The sequence below is a fragment of the Rhagoletis pomonella genome, unplaced genomic scaffold (assembly GCF_013731165.1).
Source record: "Rhagoletis pomonella isolate Grant_MI unplaced genomic scaffold, Rhpom_1.0 Rhpom_scaffold_00775, whole genome shotgun sequence".
Classification (NCBI taxonomy): Eukaryota; Metazoa; Arthropoda; class Insecta; order Diptera; family Tephritidae; genus Rhagoletis; species Rhagoletis pomonella.
The window spans coordinates 8,537-31,260 of NW_023459329.1; the positions used below are offsets into that span (position 1 = coordinate 8,537).

Genomic DNA, 22,724 nt, shown 5'->3' on the forward strand with positions numbered 1-22,724 from the left:
AAATATTAAAATTATTATTTGTTATTCGAATATGATAATGGTGAAACTATAAATAATAATAATAACAATAATGATAATGGTTTAATTTCCCCATGGAATATGATATTGCACGTTAATTGAAAAATCAAAAACAATTGAGAAAAAAAATGTGTATAATTTTACTTAAATTAACTTCCAATATTTGCGTCCGGACATCTTTAAGAAGATAGAAAAGCGACTATCGCTTTGATAACTTCCAATAGTGACGAAGAAGTGACATAGGCGATAAAATTCTCTTTCATTTGCTGGCCGACGCCAGCACATAAAAACAAAAACGTGGAAAATTCTTGAAATCGGACTTACAGAATTACGACCACTTATCATATAACGATAAATTTCAGAAATGCTTAAAACTTCGAGATTTCGAAATTTAAGGACGCTAATTTCCTCAAAATTGATACTCACAACAATTCCTTAAAACTAATATCATTATTATGGAATTTTATAAAATGGGCGTGGTACCGCTACTTATAAGTTATAACTATATAATTTTCGGCTTCGTCCGAACTTAGACTTTTTCCTTTCCTTTGTTTATTATTGGAAAAAACGGATGCAAGTTGATGAGGCGTGAACACAAATACTTTTCAATGAGCTTTGATATCGGAAAAAAGATTAACATACATAAATACAAGGCAACTAGCGTGAAGCTAAAATCATGACACAATCAAGCACTCCTGAAAGCTAGGGGATATGCTTGAATGTCGCCAGAAAGCCATCTAAGTACAGGTCTAGGCATAGATACTCCCAATAAGTGAATACCGCATAATGCTGAGCAAGCATTTCCTGGTAGACTGCCTATCTCTACTAACACTTCATTTCTTTTAGTTACTTGATCTTGACGATTAAATGATAAACTAGTCTCGTCTGGGTTAGGTAGCCGTTATAATAACAATACCGAGTTTGCACTATACATACATTTTTAGTATAGTGTATACATACATACATTGTTGGCCAGAACAATAGTCGTAATTCTACGATTTGATAAGTTTATTTTTTGTTTTGTTTAATAAAGTAATCATAGTTACGTCACATTCGGCGGTTACTTTAATGATTTAGGTTTTTTTTGAAGTGTGACAGTTTTTGGTAAAAAAAAAAAAATGTATTTGTTTCTATTATTTTTCTCAACACTGTGTGTATAACCTATTAGGCATGTCATACAAGGTGAATGACTACTGAGCCATGAGAAATGCGTGAAGGCTGCTAGGCACCCATACCGGCAAATGCTGAGATTACTTATAATTTAAGAATGTTTCAGGTACTTAGTAGGCAAAAGTAAAGCTTCGTTTATACGATTTTTGAACTACTCTGTAAGGTAAGTTACGGGGAATTTAAACCTGCCATAAAGGCAGATATTTTATGAGAAAAAGTAAACATATATTGCATTTATCGAAGTCAACCCTAACAATAACAATAACAATAGTAACAATATTTATGCATGTATGTGGTTTATGTCGATTTAAGTTTTTGAAAAATTTTGTAAAAAAATATGATTTCTTTTAACGTGCACGTGCATATTCGACCATGCAAATATATACCAATGTATGTAGCTGGGAAGCTGGCTTTAGTATAATGCGGCATTCCCTTTATTATTTAAACGACAAGGAATTTTTTGATGAGACTTAATAAGAATATTGGCTTATTAGTATCGGAACTATTTCTTGCACGTTTATTTGCCAAAAGTTCTTCCACGGCTCGGCGCCAGGGAGTCATTCGCAATTCGTATGCCGCGAATGCCACATTATACTAAAGCCAGCCTTTCGACATAAGCTCCTGTTCCATACGAACAAAGATATATGTACATAGGTATGCACTATTCAAGTGCTTTTGATAAGCAAATAGAAACATAACTAAAATGGAAGAAGTTCACATCATCGGGACGACGTATGTATTGATATAAATTGAAATACTAATGAAAAAATAAATGAAGAAAACAAAAAGCTATACAGGAGCTCAGTGCAATTTTATTAAAGCACACATGTCAACTCACCGTTTTAATTTCCATTTGCAGCACCTTGTACCATGATTCAGTGAACATTAATCCACAATCATCGTAAGATGTCTTGATTAAGTTTACAATATCCATCGCATAAATTTTCGACAGTCTAAATTGGAGTATACGATGACATTTATATAACCAAAGAACAATAAATAAATATGCCAGAGATAAGTGTGTAGATTACGAGTTCACTTTTGGAAAAACGCCAGACTATGCGATAGTTTAGGGTGGCAGTTTTTCGGGTTCAATTGTGCACCTCCAGCAGAACTGCTTGAGAACTGAAGGAAATTTCCAGCAATAGGATAAAAGGTCATTAATGTTGAACTCCTTTAATGGTGCTGGCAGCACAGCAAAGTTTGTATTTGCTTGCCTCGGGATTTTCAGAATATCTTTATATAATTATGCGTGTTTTTATATCACAAAAATACATATCTATTTATTCTGTCGAAGAATCACAAAGCAACATTGTCACATTTACATATTTTCAGTTGAATTTCATTATCGTTTTTCACTTCCGCACAAAATTCTTGCCACTGGTCGCCCTGGCAATCGTCGAAGCAGCCGAGCATCCAACCAATCGCCCATAGGAAAATTGAGTTAATTTTATTTATTCCAATCACTTATCACAAACACTTTTTAATTGTACTTTTCTATAAGTTATTGGAAAATAACTTTTATTTATTTGCACTAGGCTGCGAATGGCTAAATTTACTCGTATTATGCGCACTTGCACTTCTTTCTACTTTTCAGATTAAAATAAATGTGAATTCGCCTTGTTTTCAACCCTTCAAAATTTTTAATGACAGCTGACAGCTGTGGACCATTGACAGCTGATTGGTTTAGTGCTGCCACCTCCTTGCATACTAGCTAATTATTGAGGAATTTTAGAGTAAAATGAAGGATTTAAAGTTTTTTTTTCACAATTAAACATTAAAAGTTAGTTAAAATTTATAAAAGTTTGTTCAAAAACTACACGCTATATAGTATTTTAGCAGGTTAAATATATATTTATATATTACATTTACCAATCTGATTATTTTTTTTCGCTTTCGGTACACAAATGTAAAATTTCGGCTATTCTTCGCAACAGCGTTTGTTCAACAACTCTCCCAGTAGAGGTCTTCGTCCAAAGTGATAAATGGATAAATTCCTTAAAGTTTTGGTAATTCTCTAGGGTGCGGTAACTACCCCTAAAAAAGGTGCGGAAAAGTCGGGAGGGGTATCAAACGACGTGTTTCGGCCCCCCTATTAACAATCCGGAGGGGGGGAGATAATATTATTAACCATTTAAAAGTTATGAACAAAAAACTTTTGTTAAATTTCGTTGTTTTCGATGGGCAATTACACCGACAAAGATTCACTAAATCACCTGTTCACACTTTTTAAACACTATTAAAATATATAATTTAACTTATTTATTAAAGAAACACATAGTTTTATCAACCTTAGATAGATTATTTTGTTATTAAAAAGAAGTTGACAATCTTTGCGAGCTGAAATGCGAGATTGCAAAATAGCTATAGTGCTGCCACTGTATTAGTATTTCGTAATAATTCACTTTTCCTTATGAGATGTGTGCACTGTTCAATGCTTTTCGGTATCTTCTTTCGTTTAATATATATATAAATAATGAATATTTTTAATAAAAAATCGCGCGATTTTTTATTAAAAATTTTCGCCTGCGTCGCTTTTTCCATAAAAATCAATACTTCGATAAATAATGAAAATTTTTAATAAAAAATCGCGCGATTTTTTATTACAAATTTTCGCCTGCGGCGCTTTTTCCATAAAAATCAATACTTCAATAAATAATGAAAATTTTTAATAAAAATCAATACTTCAATAAATAATGATATGGTATAGCGAAATTTGCTATTATATTTTGGTTACAATATCTTATTTAGATGAAAGTAAAAAGAAGAAGAAGAAGAAGAAGAAGAAGTGTATAGTGTATAGTGTAAACTGACTTTAATAGCGCAAATGAAATGTGAAATAAAGTGGCAATACCAGCGATTTGAGGTTATAATAATTTCAGCAGGCGCAAAGTTTGTTTACTCTGTTTTATTAACGAAATATATAAAATAAATGAATAAATGAATAAATGATTTGGTTTGTATAAAATAATACGCGGAAACGTTTTAGTAGTGTGTTAAAAGTGGAAACTGGTGATTTAGTGCATTTTTGACGTGGTAATTGCTCATAGAAAACAACGAAATTTAACAAAAGTTTTTTGTTCATAACTTTTAAATGGTTAATAATATTACCTCCCCCCCTCCGGATTGTTATTAGGGGGGCTGAAACGCGTCGTTTGGTACCCCTCCCGACTTTTCGGCCCCTTTTTTAGGGGTAGTTACCCCCCCCTAGAGAATTACCAAAGTTTTAAATTTATACGCATTTTTACATGAACATACTTTGGTAAATAATTGCATAAAATTGTTTAATATTTAACTTATATGGCTAGTTAGGTTTCATTCTTGCCTCGTCAAATGTGTTCATTTGCTTTTTATGTGTTCGTAGCATAAGCGACCAGCTGGCAACCTGTGAAGGTTGAAATTTGCTAAAATTTTTATATTTATATAGCCATCAAAATCCTCTGATAAACTTCGCTTAAATGGATTTCCATACAAAGTTTGACTGTTAATTTATAAAAATTATACATTCATTATTTTATCGTTTATCAGCAGCTTATCGCTTTAGATGAAGACCCCTAGTAAGTACTAACAGCGAGCAGTGTTGCCAGAAACATTTTGTTAAAAATCTTCGAAGTGATGATAAAATCTTCAAAACCCCATAAAAAGGTTACTGAAACTTGAAAAAAATCTTTTTTCTCTAGAAATATCTTTATTGAACATTTTATGACAAAAAACTTCAATTCTATTATACATTTTTTTGTTTTACACATATGTACAAACCCATAACAGATTTTATGGACTCTTAGTATCCAACATCAGATTAAAGAAATCACACGAAAGGGAGTCACCTTATCTGAAACCTCGACTGGTATCAAACGGCTCGGAGAGGTCCTCCTCAATTCTGATCTGAAGCCAGACTGGCAAGGCGCCAGTCAGTTCGTTGACGAAGGGCTTTAGTCTTTCATACAACACGCCAAAAAAGTTGACACGCATGGCGGGGTCGCCTTTCTTGTGTATTGGGCATAGCGCATTTGAATAACAGTCATCGGGCATGCACTTTATTAGCTCCTTGTCATCGCAATTGAATAGCTCGGCTGACAGGCTGTCAGCTTTAGTATCTTTGTTACTTTTCATCAGCATAATCGATATTCGTATCTCGTCATAGTTAGGCGCTGGGATATCGACTTCATCTTCTCGGGTTCGTCTTTTCCACTTCTTTCAGTGCTGCTGCCATTCAAAAGGCTCGAAAAGTGTTCCCTCCATAAATTGAGTACGTTCTGGAAATCGGTCACTAGGTCGCCATGATAGTTCCTACAGGAGTCTTGAAACCTTCCGTAAGTCGCTCAAGTCTCTGCTGAAAATTTCGGGTGTTTTTTCTGTCGGCCAGCATTTCCAGCTCTTCGCACTCACGTATTTCGACCCCTATAGACTTTTCGCTGGAATCGCGCATATGTTAATTCAACACTCTAAAGCCGTTTTTTTTTCGAGTTATGCTCTTTTGAGTTATGACAATATTGAAGATATGTAAAGCAAATAAATTAAACACCCCAATAAACATTTGGGTTAGAGGCCAAGTGGAAATGTAACACATATTTATTTAAAAGTTCCAATGTTGATATTCAAGTGTCCCTCACTGGAGAACCAACCCATTCTCAAACAAAAGTGGAACATTTTTTGTATGCAAAATAATCTGAGTTCTCCACTTGAGAAAAGTTTGGATATCGATTTGAATTCAAACCTTATACAACTTTAAGTCAAACCCTGGATAAAATATTGGAGAAAAATGTTGTATGTATATCTACTTAAGAATCAAGCGTTTCTCAAAGATTGCAAAAAATTGGAAAAATGTTTCCTTTGTGCGTATTGGGACGTTATAATATTTTATTTCTTTATTTCTGTCCATTTTTTTTTTCATATACAAATTTTGTCGAGCATACTTTGTAGGGAGGAAACAAAAAAAAATAGCCAAAAATCATCGGTATTTTGCAGCTACCTGAAGCTTGCATCAAGCCAATCAGATCGATCTGTACCCAATATAATTGGCGCGGCTAAATGAAAACTGAGCTGTCAAACTACGAAATGACAGCTGATGTTAAGACAGCGATGGTAAAAAAATCGACAAGACAGATATGGTTTAACAGTGGAAATTTGTGGTCTCCACCTGACATTTCTGTCTCACCACAGCTTTTTCGATAGAATCTGTAGAAGGTGGAGACGTGAGGTTGGGCGATGGTATATAACTGAAATTAATTAACTAATGATTTATTGGTTGATCATAAATTCAATCATGCAGCGCATACTCCAGTAGTAGTCGACTACGCGTTAGGCTAAAAACAAAGTAGAGGGGCGAGCAAAGAGCATCGAGGAAAGCGTCGATTTCAGAAGCGTAGTGAAGAGCAAAAATTAGATACATATTAGGAATGTTAATCCCGGGATCCTTGAATCCCGGTCTTTTTAAGGTCCAAAGTTTCACCGGGATTCTTGAAAAATAATCCCGGGATTTTCGGGATTTGCAATTTGCACTGATGGCAGTAATAGAAACTTCTTTTCTTGACCACTATCGGCTCTTTTTCTTTTTTATTTAATAATTAATATTTTTTATAAATGTCTAGCTGCGATAGTAAATTTTACCATAAGCCAAATATAATTAAATTGCGTTTTTAGTTTTTCACGGCAGTAATTCAAAAAAGATTTGGAAAATTCAGAGAAATGTGCTTAGAGAAGCGGTATGAGTATCAAACTAAAGAGGAAATCCTGTCGAATTTAAACAGATTCCAGTTTTTGGTGCAGAGGGACTGGTAAGTATTGAAAATGTCCTATTAAAATTGTATCCTTGAAATTCCGCAATATGTATTTGTGTTTGAAAAAAATGATATGTTAAGGACTTATATAAAATCGATAATATCCTCGAATTTCGTTCTTCTAACTTTATCAGCTTAAAAAATTACCTATTCGTCCTTGCGAATCCAAATAATGTTATTTTTTTTAATTCTAAAGAAATTGTTTCTTGCATTTGGTACCCATATTTTTTTCTAGATTGCATTGAAATGTTTTAAAATAATTTTTGGAATTAGTCATATCTTTGAAATTACCAAGTCCTTTAAAAATAAATCCTGACATCAGCTACTTTAAATAAAAAAGTCGGTTGCAAACCCATTTATTTATTATTTATTTTATGTTAGGAGAGCTTCTCAAACAATATAGAAGCAATTTTTTCGATTTAAGTTGTTGAAAAGTAATGAATATCCAAATCCCGGGACTAATCCCGTGATCTCGGGATTGTGATAACGACATCCCGAAAATCCCGGCTTCGAAAAAAAGCTGAACAATTAACTTCCCTTCGCTTTGCTCGCCACTCCACTATGTTTTGACCCTTACTCGCATGACAATCGCTAATTTCTTGATATAATCAAAAGGCATAAAAATGTTACTGATTAATTAAAATGCTCAACGGCCAAATAACTGTTAATTAATTAGGCGCGCACGATAGCACAGATAGTACTTATTTTGTTATGAACATTTGTTTAAGCATCACAGTTTTAGCGTTATGTATGTATGTAGTTACAATGTTTTTAGCTATTTATAACCCTCGACGGGTTTTGGCCAAGTTTCGCACAAAATAGTTAGATCTGCACATCAACCTATTCAGGGGGGTTACTCTGTAATGCGATGCGAAAACAAATGAAATACACAGGGGTAAGTAATTCACAGAGGTGATGGCCTATCGCATCGCATTTCTCTGTCGTATCGCATTACAGAGTAGCCCCCTAGGCTTCCGGCGCTCTATACTACTACTATGTATACACGCAGACGAGAGGGTCAAAGCTCACAAAGTCTGAAAAATCCTGGGTTGCAATTGTTTTTTGAGAGTGTTTAATTGGAATTTCTTTCGAAAGTTTGTTATGGCGTGCTATTTAACATTTTAATTCGTCTGGTAAGTTGAGTCCCCGCACTCAAGTAGGTATCTGTCTAACAGCTTACGGGCCACAAAGAAGCACACTTCGCTTAAACGGTCACAGTTGCATGCGCTGGTGAACTTTCTCCAGCACCAATCAAACTGTGTTTTGAGATTTTAACTTGCTTGCATTTAGGCATCCTTTACACTCTCATTGCGATGAGGGTCCCACTTGACAGCAAGCATGAGTAACAAACAAAAACTTAACATTCGTTAAAAATGTTCAATGGCTATGCGCATGCGTAATGCATCATTTTGCGTGCAGCGGCTCGGACATGCTAAGGCAGTGCTGTACATTTTTTCTTAGCTTGGCTGCAGATTTTTATTTTACTTATTTTTTTTTTTAAATTCTCTCTTGGACTTCATTTTCTATTTTAACGCGATTGTCTCGCGAAAATTAACAGAGCGTATGCTACTTTAATTATTGTTGGTTTTTAATGCACTTATCTGTTATAATTCTTTTGCCTATTTGCTTGTTTCTTGGATGCTTTAATTACTGGTTGGTTGGATACGCTGCGAAATTCGTGCAAGCTACTACTGTGTACTTGCCTTCAAGTAAATGTATGCACATTTATAAACTAAATGCATTTTAAATCGGTGGTCGACTGATTGCTAGTTGTAAAAACATCTAATTATATTTTTGTATATCCAAAGTGTGCCATTTTGTTATTTACTGATTTTTATTAAATTGCTAGTTTAATGAAAACTTTTTTACTTAATATGCACATACCCTGCATGGAAAATTAATCTCAAAGATAGCATGGCGTGACTCGTAAATTTTGCACCCCAAACAAGGTAAGGAGAGGTGGTACCTCAGAGGTGGTCCATACTAAGTTTACGGTAGTCTTAAATTTTTATATGAGAATTGCAGTCGGTTTTGTTTTTTGCTTAAAAATTACTTGTATAATGTATTAATCATGTATTAATCATTATACGGCTTCCCAATAGCTGGTTTTTCGAATTAGGAATTTTGCGAATGGTGAAATTTGTACATCCACGGAAGCGAATGGGGATAAATGCATTATGTATTGAAAAAAACTAAAAAAAAAATACTTACAATGGGGGAAAAATATATATAAAACTTCACCCGGATACACGGGAAAAACGGTGAATCCTATTAGATGAGATGGCATACAAATTTTTATTGCAGTTCATACCCACATTTTTTGCAGGCATTGAAGTAAAACGTGCTAAAATCTTGCAATCATTTTTTACAAATCACACACTGTACCCAGCCATCTATTTCTTTAACTCCTTTTAGGCTTTGATACCGATGGAACAAGACAGACATCGTCTAGAGCTTTAGCTAGTGTGATGCTAGAAGGTTCTGTGGCTTCAAATAAAGGGTCCACTAGCTCCTCTAAGTAGAAACGTAAGAATATTAAATATCTTAATACCCATTTCTATTTATTCGACCATTTGTGCAATAACATATTTTGGAATTGCAGTCGCATTAAAAGGCTCAATATCACTACCCATAAAACCTGATATTAAATTTTTCGATGCAGCATAATTTCTCCAGATCTAAAATAGTTTGTAATTCACCAAACATTTATTATTAGAAAAGGTTCGTAAAAGGGTGGTATGGCATATGGAAAAGAGGGATGTGATACATCTGATATCGCTAGCTCTGGCACAATTTACTATCATCACTGACAAAACTTGTTGAAATGAGGTATCTGAGCGGATTGGGGTGAGATTTTTTGAGACTGCCCCATAACACCGGTGAATCCTTTCACACGAGCTTATATTACTATAATTTCGAGCTTTGGTTGCTGGATTGTTCAGATATGAGATTTTGATTTTACTGAGAGTTTCTAAAAGCTAGAAACGCGATGACTAAAGGTGTTAGGGTTATACGACTTATTTCATTTATTTATTTCATGTATTCATAAACAAAGGGTCACATTAGTAGGAGTAGATTTGTGCCCTCTTTAGTACTAGGATTGGTACTTATCGGAAACCTTAGGATATTTTCATTTTCAACGCGGTCCGATAAACTTACTTAACTTTGTACTCACTCAGCCAAAATATCCTAACAAAATATCCTAACAGAGTTGGTACAGTTCATGATAAGATAAATTTATGGCCATCGATTTGTTTAAAATATTTCAAAAACACTAACTATCAATATTTTATTTGAAATTTCAGCCCAAAACGGCACAGAGTCCTGCATCTGGGGATGCCACAATTATCACATTTTCTGCAGTGAAAATTGCCAAGTGCATTTCGGCCCACATTTGCACAAGGACGCTACTCTTATTTACTATACCAGTAAAAGTTAAGAAGAAAAAAAAAAATGATTTTCGTCTCGCCTAAGAAACCGCTGCATATAAAACAACAACAACAAAATTGTGCACTCTTCGAAATAAGTTTAAAACGAAGCATTTGCGATGCCTACAAGTAAGGGTATAATTTAGCTTGGTTCTTGAAGAAAAAATTTGCATCAAATGCAGCGGGGGGTATTGAACAAATTTAACATGTAATAAATACTTATTACAAAATGTTTACGCTCGAGAAAATAGTTTTCAAATTGGACACAATTTGTTACAAACAATTTAAACAGTTGGCTCTCGATTACACTCGCCCACTTTTGCGCAGTTACAGCAACAATAAAACACTCAAAATGGTTTGTATTTACCACTAGAGGATAACCAGTTGCATATCAGTCAATTTTTTTTGTTGCATTTTTTGTAGATTTAGCGCTAAAAATCAATAGACTGATAATTCAGTTAATACTTAACGTTACCATATGGTGCATCCATATCTCTGCGATATCAATCGAAATTTTTTTCACGGGGTGCACGCCATTCTTACTTTTATGATTTACTGCATTCTAACCGCCTGTTCACGCTGATAAGCTATCGCTAATAGGTATACATACATTTCAATTTACTGTGAGCTGTGATACATACAAATATATGCACTTATGGATATTATATAAGGATTTACATGCATTTCACATATATAGTTATGTTTGAAAATGTTTTTTTTAGACCGTAAAATGTAATAGTCTTCTTAAGTTTCCCCCCCGAAATCGCAACAAGAAGATTAATAATCAATTATTTACCAATAAATTCTATCATTTCCGTTTAAAAGAAATGATTCTAATTATTTAAGCAGAGTAAATAAAAAATAACAAAATTTTTAACTAAAGATTTATTTTTCAATGTTGAAATTTGATGGCCTCTTTTAAACAATGACCAGTTCCGAGGGCTGTTCTAAACATGGTATTAAATCGCGTATTTTTTAAAATGTAAATATACATAGCATATATGTACATACACAGCTATCAATTTTGGTGAAGGGGCCCTATGTGGGAGAAAAATAACGGAGTATTTCCGAAAAAAAGTTATGTAGGGCCTTTTGCATTGACATACATATGTGTGTACATATTTTTTAAGCATAAGTTAACTAATACGAAAGAATATTGGTTTCAACGTCTCAGCGATCGATTAGGTCCCACTTACAATTTATAGGCTCAAAACAATTTCGCATGCATAGCGTCTCTCTAAAAGAATATGGCATTCATCGACTTTATCTCCGTTATATGTATGTATATTAGGTTGGTCTTTAAAAATATCAACATTTAAATTTTATTCCATGTATAAAATAAAAAAAACATGCACTAAAATATCTAAATTTAAAAAAAGTTTTCAACAAATCGCTACCAGAATTTTTGCAAAAATTTAAATTTGTTTTTAAAAATAGCAAAAATTCAATCTTATACATTTTTTCAAATCCTGATAGCGACCCCTAAAAATTTGTTTGAAATGTGGTTTCTTGGATGTCTTAATTTTATACGTAGAACAACTTAAAGGGGTGCCCCATGATGTTTACATTTTTAAAGACCATCCTAATGTATATTTCATCCACTTGAAACCACAGTCATCTAAGGTTCTAATTTAGCTGTGATAGGTTTGCTTCATTGGCGGTAGAAAAATTCACAAATGAGTTCCCGTTATTCGTATTCGCATTTGCATTACCAGGTTCGCCTACGTAACCGTATTCGTTTTAGGCGAGGTGTTCGCGTATGTGTTCGCCCGCGTGTTCGTCCTTAGTTCGCATTCGTATTCGGGTTCTTATTCACCTTAGCATTCACTTTCGTGTTAGTCTTCGTATTTGTCTTCCTGTTCGTAATGGTCCTGTTCTCCGCTTTGTACACGCCTTCTTATTCGTATTCATCTTCAACTTCGTATTCGTCCTTGCTTTTGGCTTAATTTTAAACCTCTGATAATTTGCTCTAAATGTTATGGAAGGCGGAAAAAGAGAAGGTTAAAATAGATGCACTTCCGTTACATCGCAAGAGTCATACGGTTTTCATCACAATTTTCCCGTTCACTACCCCCTCTAAAGAGGTATCACTTTTTTAAAATAAAAATTAAAATAAAAATTCTAAAAACAGAAACAAAAAAAATTGTTACAAAAAATTACCTATAGTAGTCGAATTGTTAAAAACAGAAATATATATTTTTTATTATGTAGATGTGTTCAAAAAATAGTGTGATTCACCGCTTTGAGAAATATATATGTATGTTTAGCTGGAAAAAGATATATATTTAAGAGAATCGGCCGAAAACTATTTATCGATAGCTTATAGTGAAAAGATGGTAAGTTGAGTTTTTTTTTTTTTAGGAGAGAGAATAAAAGCCTTCCTAACTCATTTTCTTCAATCAGTTATTTTGCAAAGACCCTAATGCAAGTTTCAAGCTAAAAGAACTTCAAACAAATCGATTTCCACAACGTTGATGACAAGCTTTTGTAGCTGTAGGGGTATTCTCGAAGTATTGCAAAGGCATTGTGCACAGATTGCATGAAAAAAACCCGGTTTTTCTAGGAGACAGCCTTGCAAACCGTGCAGCATGCAAGGGCATTGCAAGAGTTCGACAATACCCCTTATTTAATGCAATTGATTGCAGGAAAGATAGCAACGCCCGTTCTACCACAACGCTTTTTTTATCATTTAATGCGCAAGTAAATGCAGTTTTTAAATTTGGAATTTCACCCGTTTGTGAAATATGCATACACAAATGTATGTATGTATCTAAATACATATGTACGTTCACATGTAACAATTGCAAACGCCGTATTGTTGTCTAAAGTGTATTTCCCCCGTCTGTTTTCTAAATATACATTCATTCGTATCGATGTACATTAGACCGTACCAGAAAAAAAGTTCGCCGTACACCCCTGAATCTACATACATACTTATATTACATATTTTTGAAAGGCAATTTCGAATGTTTTTTGAATTGTTGAATTTTTTTTTTTTGTTGCAAAGTTCATTGACATCGATAATCCCGTCCTAGTACTTACCCACTAGATCAAAGTTCTTATTACCCGAAAATGTCAGTAAATTAAAAATCATTAGACTTTTGCTAAGGAAATTGTTTTGTTTTCCAGTAGAACTATTTAAAAAAATTTTATTGCCGACCCTTACTTAGGGTTTACACCGGACAATATTGTCAAGACAATTATGTCAAAATGATTTGTTTGTTGTAAACACGGCGAATTCATATTACAACAAACACATAATTTTGACTTAATTATCTTGACAATATTGTCCGGTGTAAACCCTAAGTTACTTTTGACCAAACATTTTTTTTTTCGAAGTTGACTTGCAAAAATGCTTCGACTTAGGGGGTACGACGAACTTTTTTTTGCTTGTTTGTAAGGTGGTACGTTCTAATGTGAATATGTACATATGTCAAACTTAGCAGTTTTCTTCGATGTTTTATATATAAATTCTTTACCATACACACAGAACCCTCAGTTGCTTGGTTTGTCTCATTGATAAATAATTTTTGCAGTGTTCACATGGAGGAAGTTAAAAGTTCTAGGCGCTAATCATGACGTCAGCGCTAGAAGAGAAAAATCGTGAAATTATCAACTATGCGATTAGTCACTTCACAGAGGCAAGTTAAACTAAGCTGTTTTGGAAAGTGTATCATACATACGTCAGCAATATTTATGCGTTTAAGGATTTCCTAAATACAGGCAGTGGGAATAATCGTTACTTAAAATTTTCATTTATTTTCAGTTCATTTGCAAAATTGTTATTTTATGATATCGATAAACAAGAATCTAAAAATTACACCCGAATTCATAAAAAAAAATATAAACCTACTTTAAATGCTTTGTAAATCGAATCTAATTTTAGCGACTAAATTCTTGATTTTTATAGAAAGATACTTTTAAGAGAATTACTTTTATTTTCTATACACTAAAGGTCATCGTCAGTCCAGAGTTTCTTGACTTTTCGCCAGAACTTCTTAATCAGATTTTAAGCGCTGATAACCTCCACATTGACTGTGAAGTGGATGTCTTTCAGGCTATCATTAGATGGTACGAACATGATAAGAATACACGTGCTACAAACCTTTCGTTACTAATGAGCTCCTTGAGGCTGGAGCATTTCGATGGCATATTTATAGACAAAATTATGAAACCTCTACCGGGTTGTGCACAGTTAGCAGAAAAGGCATTAAAATTGATCACAACATCAATGGATACCGGGGGCTATACAAAAGCGGAAAATGAACGGAAATATTGCGGATTGTTGATTTTAAACGATGTAAAAGTAAGTTGAAGAATTAAAAAAAAAATTATACCTAAGCAAGGCTAACTTGCAGAACATCTTGAGTTAAATACATAGTTCAGTCCTCCAACATTGAATACCCATGCAGAGTTGAGTAACCCGTGTTAAAATACTTCATTAACTTGTTTATTAAATTAACTTCGAATTACAGTCAACGTCAAAAATATGAATACATTGCCGTATTGAAAATTTTATTTATTTATATTTTTCAGACCAAATTTTTCTTATTTTTTATAAATATATAGTTCTGTCAACAGCAAAAATCAGCCGAATATATATTTTTTTATGTTATATAGATCTCGGGAAAATTCAATAAATATCAACAAATTTCCATCAAAATTTTCAACTTTTCAATTCGATTTCTTAGAGTATTTCGAGTGTTCAGATTTGTAGTACATAAAATTTTAACATAATAAGGTGCAAGTTTCAAGTCTCTAAAAATTACTGTTGATTTTTGATTTCTTCCATATAAAAAGAGGTTTTGTTTATGGAAGAAAATGCGCAACATTCTTGACGAAAAAGTATTTTTCTTTTGATGCAAATTTTTTGGTATTTCTTGAATTCTCCTAAGTCTATATGAAATTAAAAATATTGATTCTGCTGGTTTTTGCAGTTGAATGAGCTATATTAAAAAAAAAGAAATAATAATAATATTTTGGTATGGAAAGTATAAATAAATCATATATGTAATACTCCTATATTGGCAGTAAGAGCTAGTACCGTCCGAAAACACTACAGTACAGATATATCAATAAACACGTACGAAAGAAAAGAAACACATACGTTTATAAATAAACATGTACACGACACATTTACAAAAACGGCACTCAAGTACACAATACATTGACAAAAACGGAACTAGACCCTGCAAAAAATGGGACTAATCCGGGATGACTCCGGGAGCGATCGCAAATGGGCATGCGACTAATACCACTTTTGATCTCTTTATATGGAATGAACTGATCGCTTTTGTTCGAGCATGTCCTATGAAGAGACTAATTGTTCACCTTTATACCCGAACGGGTATAAAAAGCGACTAGTCACTTTTAAAAAATAAAAATTAAAATTTGCGCCAGCTGTGATTCGAACCGGGGTGCTCAGTTTTGTTAGGCGAATACTTTCTCTGTGTGCCAACGTCGCACATGAAATTTCATTGACTAAGTGCATACATATCATTAAATCGTTCATAGTACCCGTTAGAGATGAGTTGGGGACTAATTGATCTCCAATTATACCCATAAGGGATGAGTCGAGACTAATTGACCTCCATTAGTACCCGTATGAGACTAGTTGGGACTAATTAATGCCCAATTGTACCCGATTGAGAGTAATCTCGGAATACTCTCTTTAGAAATTAGTCGCACAATTTTTTGCAGGGGACTGTCTCGCTTTGATTTCGGAATGCTTACACATTGAGATGTTAGCTTACTACCAATATAGACGTATTACATATATGAAATAAATACAATTGTCAAAACGTCAGGGTTTTCATATTTTTAACGCTGACTGTATAAAACAGATGGCAACCCTCGTCAAATGTTTTTTTTAAATAAGCTTTCTTAAATATTTTGATTTAACTTGCTAATTAACCTGTTTTTTACATTTTTCAACAGGTAGCAACCATCAAAATTATTTTCGAAATAAATCGTTGTTGAGCCATTAATTGATTATAACTTTTGAAAAAGGTGGCAGCTCCCTTCAAATAATATCCTATATGTTAATCAAGGTTATAGCCTATCTGTGTGCCAAACAACATATCTACTCGCAAAGCTTCACATTTATAATTTGAGTGCATATTAGCAGGATTCCAAACCGGACTTATTTTGGTTTTAAAAAATGCACTGGCACGTTACAACAATTTTTAATTCCTGTAGAATGGACCATAAAAGCTCAAACAGTCAACGACGTAACGTAGACGTAGGTTGACGCAGAAACGATCTACTTTATGTGAATCGCGTGTTAACGAAAACTCACCACCGCATGGCGGTGACGTTGCCGTTGTTTCTCTCTCTCTCTATCAACAGTAAATTTGATATGCTGCTACGTACGTCAACCTACGTTTACGCTACGTCGTTGACTAACTGCGCTTTAAGCAGAGTTAAGAAGTTAGCCTTCAAAAATTGTCGAGTAGTTACCTAGTAGGCTAAAATCTAACCCTCGGCGTTGCAAACCAATTTGTCAATTTAACCAGTGTTTAAGTGGTCCTGAGCATATTAAATTTCTAATGCTCGTACATGTGTATATGTATGTTTACCATAGATTTTATATGTCTTATCTGCTGTCTAATTAATTTACATTTTATAGAAATTAAAATACATCCTTCGCTATAATTCAGCGCTGAAGAAATGGCAAAAATGCTTCGAACTTAAATTCAGAGACTACAGCTATGGATTGGTTTACTACGAGAGTAGTCTGTTCTTTATTGGTGGCCGCGGGCGAGGTGTCCAAAGAAACAATACTGTTAAACGATTTAATATGGAAACATTTACGTGGGTGGAAATGGCAAGCATGTCCAAGCGTCGTGATGATCTGTGTGTTGTGATGCTAAATGAAAAGATTTACGCTTTTGGTGGGCATGATGGTGGCGATCCTTTCAATACAGTTGTGATGTATGTACATACATATCGCTCAGAGACTGTCACAACTCAAAAAACGAAATTTTTGAACAAATGATGCAGAATTATTGTAAGCATTATTAACAGTATTTTTTTTTTTTAGGTTTGATATATGCACTAATCATTGGCAAGTACTGCCGGCAATGTCAGCTCACAGATATGGTGCCAGCGTTATCGCATACAAAGAAAAAATCTACATATTCGGTGGATTGGGCATTGACTGTCAGCCCTTGAGTACAGTTGAATGTTATGATCCAAAAACCAGCAGTTGGACGACATGCAGCAATATGAATGGGGCGCGCGGTTGGCCTGGCGTAAGTAAAAAATGAAAAAAAAAAAACGGTTTATAAAAATGGACTTATGTGTTTATGCTAAATTGCAGATTACCATATTAAATGAATTCATATTTCTGATTGGTGGCTACAATGAGGGCATGTTAAATACAGTGGAGCGCTACGACCCAAAACAGAATATATGGCTCGAGGTACGGTACATATGTACATAAATGACATTCTTATGCTTGTTTTTAATTTTTCAAATCCTCACCTGCTCGCAGGTCGCACCGTTAAGAGTAGCCCGCTTCGGCATCTGCGCCATCACTGTCGGCAAACGGATATGGGCGCTCGGCGGTCATGATGTGTATACGGTGGAAGAATATAATTTTGAAAATAATGAGTGGAACGAAAAACAGGCATTACCAATTTATGGTCTACACAGCTATGTGGAAGTGCCAAGTCAGCTGGTTGATAGAATGCAAAGTAAATTTTTGTGTAAATCACTTTAATTATATATTCAGCTTAATAAAAATTTATTTATTTAATTAGCAAATTGTGCAAAAGAAAAGGTGAACTGTGAACGGTTTTAGCTTATTAGCACGCATTGTGTGACGCGGACACGCATTGAGGCGATTTCATTTGTCCACCGAGGCCACTCGTCGATTTGGACTTTTTTATGAGGTTACTCGAGTGACCGTATTTATGAGAATAAATTTCACACTTTGAAAATCATCATTCGTCAAGTTATGGGCAAAATCACACCCTATATATGTATGTCGACATGTGGTCGAAAATGTCTCGAAAAAGACGAATGCTTAAACTCTCCTAAGTTACACACACATTAGCAAATTTTTACTTTTGTTCATTAATGAGAAAGTGTGATCTACTCCGATAGTCAGGCAGCCTTGAAAGCTTCAGAGAATGCAAAGTCCCTTAGTAAATTTCGAGAACATTATTGAAATTCTATTCATATGGTTTCATTTCTTAGAAATCGCAGCATCAAATTGATGAGTTAAACTCAAAACTCTTTATTTTACTTGTTTTTGATATTCTTAACACGGTCAAATGCGCCTAACGTTTTAAAAATTAAATTTTTAAGAGAAAAAAAATGTATTAACAATTTTGTCAGTATTTTGGTTATCTCCAAAAAAAAAAAAAAAAAAAAGCAGTTATGGAACTTTAAACTACTTTCTTTACAAAAACAAAAGACACCGTTATATGCATGATAAAAACATAACACGGTAAAACCATTGTTTGCCAACGATATAATTTTAAAATTCAAAACTCAAACTTCCACATACATTCTCATTTTCAATCTCAAACAATAACAATTGTGAACAATTTATTTTTTTTTATTTTCAATTTTATATGATTTTAAAATGTTGGTAAACGGTAGTTTTGAAACTCGGCAAATTCATACACCCTTTTAGCCCTATGAGCGAAGAAATTGTAAACAACTCTGGTAAGGTTTTCGAGTACTGTGAGATTTTTTACACGATTAGAAAAGTATCAAAATTTAAAAAGAAGTGTCCCTCTAACATTCATCGGAAAATGTATCACTTTTGTTCCACTTGGATCAAAACGGCAACGCTGATTGGCAGCCTTTGCCTGCAGCGAACATCATACATGTTGGTGACCAGTGTAGACAAACACTAGAAAGTTTCGTGAATGGCAGCACTGTTGCACTCCAATGGCTTTCCTTTGAGCCGGCGACGAACGAACACTTTATTCGAGCTAGCAACGCGTTGTGAACGGTTGTGTTGAGAATACTTGTGCGGTTTTATAAATAAGGCGGCTGCCAGCAAACCTGAGTTAAAGAAATAAATCAATGTAATGTTAACTTAATTTTACCCAGTTTTTTGCTTGTAAATAAATTGAGCCAAATTCAGTTTTCAATATAATAAAAATTAGCAAATAATCAACTCATAGGTATGAGGAGTTGTAGTTTTATTTTAAATAATTGTTGGTGTATTTAAAACCACAGGAAATTGTCAAGTGCGCTCCGTGTATCCTTTGTGTGGCTTGTAAATAAGAAAGTGCGTTAAATAGGGAGTGTGGGGGTAGAACTCTTCTTTTTTTTTTTTTGGTCTACGCACAGATGAATGCGCTGATGCTGTAATATTCGCCGCTGCCAGGAATAACGAAACCGCCCTTTTTACTTCTATAGCGCTCAGTAATAGTTGTTTTTTTTCTTGAAGGATACCTTGCAGGAACTTGATTTGTGATTTTGAAAAGCAAAAAATTAACTACATACAAAATTTTTTTTTTTTTTTGAACTTCAAAACATAAAAATTGTATCGATTACGGGATTTGGCTCATTTTAACATTAATTTTTCATATTATTCGGTGCGTGGTGTAAAAAAAAGGCAACAAATTTTTAACGCTTTTGTCCTGAAATTCTTTAGCACAGCGTAGTACATTATGCGCAACTGCGTTCAAACCAACTAGGGAAGAGAGCAAAACGCGTGAAAACGGTGGAACAGAAGAAAGGAATAATTTAAATTTTTCATGGTTTGAGTTATTTCACTCAGTGTACATTAGTTTTTGAAGCATAAGCGTCAAAAAAAAACGATAGCTATTGAAAAAAGTGCGGTAAAAGCTATAACTTAAAATATAAAAAGATCCAAAACTTGTGAGCGTGCAATATACATACATACATATATACAGATATAGTACATATTACATACAGCGCAAAAAAGATTGAAACATCGAACTAAAAAAGTGTTCCAAAAAGCCTCTGCAGCAACAAAACCAACGAAGTACATCCATCACAAACAGTTTCGGTTGAAAATTGTAAGTTTTTTAAATGGCTATTATAAATTAAATAAAAAAAAAAATTTATTTTAATGTAGGGCTTTAAAAAAATTTGCGAACAATTTGCAATACTATCTAGCCAATCCAGACATTTCAAAGCTTGGGGGGTTTAAGTTTAAACGTCTGTGGCTGTGGTCCAATTTCGATACTCCGCCCCCCACTAGCAGATTTTCAAGGCAAATATTGATATATATATTTTTGTTGTGAACGGCCGGCCCCGCAACCCTTCGTAACCACCTTAAATATGTACCTGCATTTGTATTCATACATGTATGCAATTATATATGTACATACATACATACTCATGTACCTACAGATGTATGTACATAACTTGCATTATTCTCTTCTGCTTTTCTTTCATCCCGTTGTCGGCTTGTTGATTTTGTGCGATAGTTTTTGTTTTTGCCTCAATTTACCAAGAGCTCCACAAGAAATGTTTGTATATTTGTCTATATCCATACATATGTACATACATACATACATACATATGTATGTTTGCAATTTTTGAACCGGCTTCTTCACCTTGGCATTGGTGGTGGATTAGTTAGTTATTCCAACTTGCGGCTGCCTGTTTGGCCAGTTGCTTGTTGGCGTTGCCATCTAAATTGTCTGGAACTTTGTATTTATTTATGTATGTATGTATGTACATAAAGGTTTATACATATATTTAACTAAGAAGGTTTCATTGCGGTATCATTTCAATTTACTATATGATTCATACAAAAGACTTCAACACTTTGTAAAAAGCACAATGAAATATGTATGTAAATTAGACCGTACCTGGAAGAAAGTTCGCCGTACAACCCTGGGTCTAAGTACTTTTGCAAGGGTATTAATGACAAAAAAATTGTTACATTCGGATCTTAAACTATAATGTATCGATGTTCTTGTCTCGGGCTAAAATTTTTTGTGTCAAAGCTCATTGACTTCAAGCACCCTCTTCTAGTACTTACCCGCCAGATCGCAGTTTCTTCCACTCTATCGTATCATCCTAATGTCGGTAAATTAAAGCTCGCAAAAAATTGTGAAACTTTTGCTAGGGAAGTATCTTGGATTCGAAAGCAATTTTTGTTGTGACTTCCGCATTAACGGTCGAATTTTAAAGTACATATTTTATATCGATGTTCTTGTCTATCTTCTAAAGTTCATTGACCTGAATACCCCGTTTTAGTACCCCCCCAGATCTAAGTTTTTATCACCCTAACGTATCACCCTAATGTCAGTAAACTAAAGCTCTCAAAAAATCATGAAACTTTTGCAAAAGAAATATATTTCGATTCGAAGGTAATTTCGATTTTTCTTTTGTTTTTCGCCGAACGCAGGGATCGCTTGCTTATATTTTTCGATGTATCTTCGACATTTACAGTCGAAGCTAGTACTCACCAGCTATCAGTTCTTATCATCCTAACATACAACCCTAATGTCAGTAAAGTAAAGTCCCCAAAAATCACTAAACTTTTGCTAAGGAAGTATTTTGTTTATTCCAGTATTTAAAACTACATATTAAAAAAACCAAAGAATGTAGGCGTCACCGAAAAATGTAAAATTACGACCTCTAGGTTTCCAAATTGCTTTGCAAAAATACTTTAGACTCGGGGATGTACAGTGGACTTTTTTTTGTTTGCTTGCAAAGTGGGATAGGTCTAATGTACATGATACATATCTACATAGCTAAACAATTAAAAAGCAACGAAAAATCTTTCCAATTAAAAGCTGTTTAATTTGCAATCGTTTGTCAGCGCAGAGACAAAAAAAAATATTTCGATCGATATAAAACATTTCATTTATGTACCTATGCACATACCGCTCGTTTACTAAAAGGCTGAAAGAGGAACGAGATTTTTATGAGACGAGTTTAAAGTTTTAAATTTGCTCGAAAAATGTAGAAATATGTAAATATATTTGACTAAATCGAGTAAAAGGTCTGAAATTTAAGCAAAATTAGTTTTTATTCAAACGTGCCCGGCAACTACAAAAGATTTTAGCACAAAATTTGTAGACAATGATGTGAAACATGATATAACGTGTTATTCTGCATCATTTGCTCAAACATTCCTTTTTTTTGAGTTATAAGTCTTTTAGTAAATGAGCATATCGCTCATGTACTGTATGTATGTACGCATAGCACACGTCCTTTAAAAGTATATCAACTCAGAATTTCTCGTTTGATAGCAAATACAAAAAACTATTTATGAGTTCAAGTTAATCGTATTGCGTTTTTTTTTATTGCAACAAAATATTGCTTTGGCTTCTAATGAAAGAAGAACGTTTTTATTGAATTACATGCATTTAAAATAAAA

General features: G+C 33.9%; 1 protein-coding gene and 1 long non-coding RNA gene across 2 annotated transcripts; both read left to right on the forward strand.

Annotated features, from left to right (window-relative positions):
• Positions 1 to 13,914: 13,914 nt before the first annotated feature.
• On the forward strand, positions 13,915 to 18,665 carry LOC118751539 (kelch-like protein 4). Its single transcript, XM_036486369.1, has 7 exons — positions 13,915 to 14,037; positions 14,352 to 14,702; positions 17,025 to 17,329; positions 17,439 to 17,649; positions 17,718 to 17,819; positions 17,892 to 18,093; positions 18,160 to 18,665. The coding sequence occupies exons 1-7, from the start codon at positions 13,972 to 13,974 to the stop codon at positions 18,198 to 18,200; spliced, it is 1,278 nt and encodes a 425-aa protein (XP_036342262.1). The 5' UTR covers positions 13,915 to 13,971; the 3' UTR covers positions 18,201 to 18,665.
• Positions 18,666 to 19,327: 662 nt separating this feature from the next.
• On the forward strand, positions 19,328 to 20,169 carry LOC118751540. The gene is made up of 2 exons (XR_004994543.1): positions 19,328 to 19,440; positions 20,016 to 20,169. It is a non-coding gene; the product is annotated as an uncharacterized LOC118751540 (long non-coding RNA).
• The last annotated feature ends 2,555 nt before the right edge of the window (positions 20,170 to 22,724 follow it).

Coding starts and splice junctions, on each gene's coding strand:
- LOC118751539 (XM_036486369.1), top strand. CDS start 13,972: ATGACGTCAGCGCTAGAAGAGAAAAATCGTGAAATTATCAACTATGCG. Junction 14,703..17,024: donor TGATTTTAAACGATGTAAAA/GTAAGTTGAAGA, acceptor TACATTTTATAG/AAATTAAAATACATCCTTCG. Junction 17,330..17,438: donor CCTTTCAATACAGTTGTGAT/GTATGTACATAC, acceptor TTTTTTTTTTAG/GTTTGATATATGCACTAATC.